At 47.8% G+C, this 5,274-nt stretch overlaps 1 protein-coding gene across 1 annotated transcript in view; it reads right to left on the bottom strand.

The window, feature by feature from the left end:
• Positions 1 to 5,274, bottom strand: part of CSMD2 (CUB and Sushi multiple domains 2) — a 260,285-nt gene that overhangs the window by 52,636 nt on the left and 202,375 nt on the right. The window contains 2 exon segments of the mRNA XM_009996341.1: positions 1,837 to 1,941; positions 2,656 to 2,752. Of these exon segments, the coding sequence (XP_009994643.1) occupies positions 1,837 to 1,941; positions 2,656 to 2,752 (202 nt within the window).

Consider the following 5,274-nt stretch of genomic DNA (forward strand, 5'->3'; position numbering starts at 1 on the left):
CCCCTGTTTGCAGGCTGAGCTGGGAGCAGGGAAGAAAAGGAAGGGGAGAGAGGAGATGCTTGACTCTCCCCCCAAGCCCTGAGTTGTGCTTCCCAGCGAGGAAGCACCGAGTCCCTCCCCACGCACGGGGTGTTGTTTGACCTTCAGAGAGACAAGAGAGAAAACGGCTTTAAATAACTTCCCATTCAGATCATGGGCGCCGAGTTTCGCTTGGTCCTAAATTGTTCTTGCTTTTGAGCATGTAGAGATAAGAGCTTTGCTGGAGGAATCCAGCAAGGGAGAAAGGGGAGGAAAAAACTCTGGGGTTTTAGCTCGTCTCTCAAAGCCTCCTCACAGCACCTTGCAAGGAACAATGACAAAACCTGGGGCTCAGTGCTGTGAAATTCCAATTGTACGAGCAAAGCAGAAAAGGCACTATTTCCACCTTCCCTGAAAATCAACACCTATTAATTTTCTCAGCAAAGAAACCAAACAAGCCTGATAATCCCAAGCCTCATGAAAAACCTGAACATGATTGTTGCAGTGGGGCAATATGATCCTCAAAGAACTTATTGATTGAAACAGAAATGGGGAAGAAACCGAGTGGCAGCAAGAGAATTTCTGTAACAACATTCATTTCTCCAGCTCCCAGAGAGCAATCTGAGGCACATTTTCCCTCCCCAACCTTCTTGGTTGCTATAATCATGCTGCATCCATTAACGTGCCAGGTTTCAATCTGCAAACCCAGTAAAACCTGGAAAGCTTAGGACTGCCTGGCCCTCTGAAAGCAGAGTCTCTGCAGTCCAACAGCCCTGCCATTTCTCTGGCTGGTTTACAACATGAAATGCACTTTCTAATCTATTTGCTACTTGGGGAAAATAAATAAATAAATAAACAGAACATTGGTTGATTTGGAGACAAACACAAGGTTTGTGATCAGAACCAATTGTCAGACATGGTGTCCAGCAAGAAACAATTCTGTTTCCATTGCCCCAGGGGAGATTGTGAGATTCTGTGAGCAGAGCCAGCAGTCCCAGCACATCCCATCAGCACCACCGCTTGGATGGCAGGCAGAGCCACCCACAGCCTGGCCCAGCTCCTGTCACAGCCGTCCCTCAGCACCCTGCCAGGGCAGACTGCTGGCTCTCCTGACCCCTCCTGATCACTGCAGGGAGATGTGCTGAACAGAGCAGGGAGCTGCCACCCTGCCCCTGCTGGCTGGACCTGCCTGTGCTGCTGCTGGACTGGCTGGGAGTAATTCAGGCCCCCTTGGTACAGTCAGTGAGAACAGCCCCTGTCCTGGCTCCAGTTCACCTTTCCTGAACAGACACCTGCTCCAATCAAGACAGGAATTTTAGAGAAGAAATTTTAGTCATCTTTACCCAAACCTGACAGCCCATTCCCAAGAGCAATGTGGTCATTTCCCACAATGACCACTACCCAATGCCTGGGAAAGCCTGCAACAAGCAGGCAGTCCCTCCCAACCTCTGCCAAGCAACATTCTGAGCACTTCCCAAGTGAAGATTACAGCACCATGTTCAATTGGGCAACTCTTCACGATTTTTTTATCCCTGGGCCTCCACAACTCCTCCTGTGCTACAACACAGAAACCAAACAGGTTCTACAAAGTGCATGGGCAGCAAGATGAGGTCACCTCCTGACCCCACACCTCCTCTCCTGCATCTCCTCTCCATTCATCGCTCGCTCCCTCTGCAGCTCGAGAGCAGGGAACCACACATGAATGGCCCTTCAAGCTGCCCCTTCACTCAGCAGCTGCCAGTTCTACAAGGCAACGGTGCTGTGACCATTTCCCCCTCGCTCAGAGGAACCGTGAGATCAAGACTGAGCTGCTCTTACTTTTATATTCCAGGTGAAAGCCAGCAGCAGAGACACTGATATCCGAATAGAAGTGCAGATAGAGCTGGTTTGAAGTGCTGTTCAGCAACGCAGGCACTGTGGTTCCTGGGAAAACAAGAGGTGCACAAAGATACTGAGGAGGATTCTTTTCTCCTCCTCTCTGTCCTCAGAGACCAGCTGCAGGAGAGGCTGAGAACAGATCCTTTAACTTAACAAGCTCTGTTAGTTTTGATCAGGTTCTAATGAGGCCAATTGAGAGATACCCAAGGCCTCTCTGAAATGGCCTTTTCAAAGTCTACCGATGAATTTCATCATGTGAAGTTTTACCACTTACAGACCAGGCAGACTAAAAGCATCTTAAAGGGAACTGGTGATGAAAAACTGTGTGGGTGGAGTGTAGGTCTCCTGTGAACTCCAGATTCCTTCTCCTGCCTCACTCCCTGCGAGCTGTTGCAACAGCAAGTGGTTCTGTCCACAACACAGCTCTGGGAGTCCCCAAGTCTGCTTTATGTACAACCTTCTCACCAACCTCAAAGCACTTTGAACACATCTCCTCATTAAATAAGCAAGAATTGGGGACACCAGTTTGCAAGTGGCTCTGCTACTTCAAAGCTTTACAGGGGCTCCTTCCTACTCCTTGTTCTCCCCAAAGCCACAGTCCCCACTGCTGAGCAGAAGGAAGGTTGTTTTGTAGCCCCTCACCCATTTTGGTGCAAACCAGCCAGGTTATGTTGACATAAGAATCACAGAATCATTAAGGCTGGAAAAGACCTTCAAGATCATCAAGTCCCACCATCAGCCCCACACCCTGTGACCTACCAGAGAAACTCCCCAGCATGGTGGCCGTGTTATCTCCTCCATCAAACACTTCCAGGGAATCCCAGTTCTGCTCAGTAACAAAACTGATCACCTGGATCTGCACAGAAAAAAGAAAAAAGGAAGAGTGGAACTCCTGCAATCATGTTAGTAAACAACAACAACAAAAAAGTCAGTGGAAGGGCCATTAATAAAGTTAGCAACACATCTTGAGGCATTGGGGCAGCACTGTTATTTATCTGGGTGAATGCACTGGCAGAACTGGGACCATTTCCTCTGACCACCACCATGTGAGTTACCTGGTTATTTTCCAGCAAACTCCACACTCCAAATTTCCATTTCAGGGCTTCTGCCTCCTGCTGCTACAAAGTGAGAGCTCCTGTCCCTTCCCAGACCATTTACAGCAGCTGAGAAACTGAGCCTTCTTGTCTGTTTTGAGAAATCCTTGAAGGCTTCTGCAACACTTTCCTATGAAAGCAACCACCAGCAACCCACAAGCTGAGATAAAAACAAAGAAATCTGCACTAAACCACAAGATATATATTTTTTTAATCCAGTGAAGCTTCTCACCACTATTTTGCTTCTTGGCCTTTAGCCAAATCAGTCAAGTTGATGCATTTTGAAATTTCCCACCCTCCTCTGCCATGTCCCAGAAGGGCAGGAGGCTTAAGTCACTTGACTCCATTAGCTGGAACTTCAATGCAACCCTCAAATGAGTCACATCATGAGACCTGATAAATCTGCATTTACACTGAAAAGCAGCAAGGATAGACAAGCAATTGCACAGATTTGTTTTCCTTGATTACCATTTAAATGGATTCTGCCTTTATTCCTAAATCCTGGGAATTCAAGGTATTCAATGTCCCCCTAAGAAAATCAGCTGTGCTGGACCTGGAGGTTGTGAAGAGCCTGAGAGTCCAACAGCAAACCTGGGAGAAAGCCCAGGGGCTTTGGAACAGTCCAGCTCTAATCTGTAAGCTCTAGATGAAATTTTCAAACACTGGGTATCTCAAATCAAACTTCCAGGCCAACAGACTGGATAAAAAGGACCCTTGAAGAAAAATCAGGAGCATAAAGGACTTACACAACTTGGCCCAAACTCCTGGCGTGCGGCAGCACCGTTGCTGGGGGGCCTGGGGAGAACGCCTCAACTTTGGGAGCCTGGGGAGCAGATTCCCTTTACTTCCAGCCATCCCACACCTACCCAGTGCAGAGCCTCCACCCTCTGAGGTCTCTTCGGATGGAGATTTCTTACTAAACTTAATCCTGCTGACCCACAGTCACCCTGTCCTGAGCACGGCAGGACCCGCTCCCTGGCTGAATGTGGGAGGAGATGTCAGTGTCCTGCCAACCCTGCCTGCAGGGAGGCACACACCTGCACACGTGTACAGGCACACACATGTAGAGGCACACACACATGCACCTACACACTCTCCTTTCCCTCTGGAAATTCTGTGATGCCTCCCCTCTTCTCCTGCAGCCTTCTCATTCTGTATTTCTTTTTCTGTATTTCTTATTCTGTGCTTACTCATCCTCTCCAAATACCTCACTTGCCTTTGCCCTGCTAAACATAATACACATTAAAATACAAACAAACAAACCCCATTATTTCTGCCATTTCAACTTTTTTCTGCCTTGATTTATTCTGAATAATAAAGCAAGCTATAAGGTTCTTGCAAAGTTGTTTTTTTTCCCCCAAAATGGAGTTCATCTACCAGAAACGGCAGTGACCCTCCAGAGCCATTACTGACCCCACTGACCACCCCAATACTTTTCAGCCTGCATAATTGCACCCTTATTGTGATTTATAATATTGAAAGAGAAGGTGGATTGAGAATGTGCATTTTGTTTGCTCTTACATTTTCTAAATTATTTATTCTCCCACCCCTCTCCTCCCCCTGCCCCCGCAACTTAGCGGAATAAACATTTTTAAGGTCCTAATTCTAGTCTGACATGTGGATTCACAAGGGATCTGCATCTATTTACTGCTATGTATATAAATTAATTCACTCAGGAAGGTTTGCTAGAGGAATGCATAATTCATGGCAGAAGTGCTTGCTCGTACACTGATTACATAAAAATCTGGCTGGTGACTCGATGCTACCAAGAAGGTTTTTATTTCACCTCCTCCCCTGATTTACACTTGTTTAACCTTTAATTGTTGTACAAAATAAGGGCAAACTGATGCTTAAATTAGCATCTAATAGCTGAGAACATCCCTCATGCAGGAGCAGGGTGGGGCAGGTCCAGCTCAGGGCTGCTCCACCCCAGGGGCAAGGACCTTCTGCTGGGTCTCTGCCCAGAGAAGACCCCCAGTGAAGTCCCATTGCCACCAGCTGATGTGATCTGATGTCCAGGGAAGATGTCATGTCCAAGGGCAGCACCAAGGGGACCGTGTCCCCCCCAACACAGTGGGAAGTGGAGACCTCAGCACAGCTTTGGATGCACAGGGGCTCTCACTTGAGCACCAGAGGTGGGGGTGAAGGACCATGGTCCTGCCCTTCATCAAACCTTCCCACTCCAGACCTAGAAACTGAACCCAAGGCTCTGGCAGTGGTAAAGCTCAGCCACAGGGTACACTTATTTGTTTGCCTGCATCTTGTGTTAGACCCCAAAACATCT

The sequence above is a fragment of the Chaetura pelagica genome, unplaced genomic scaffold, assembly GCF_000747805.2.
Source record: "Chaetura pelagica isolate M959 unplaced genomic scaffold, ChaPel_1.0 scaffold404, whole genome shotgun sequence".
Classification (NCBI taxonomy): domain Eukaryota; kingdom Metazoa; phylum Chordata; class Aves; order Apodiformes; family Apodidae; genus Chaetura; species Chaetura pelagica.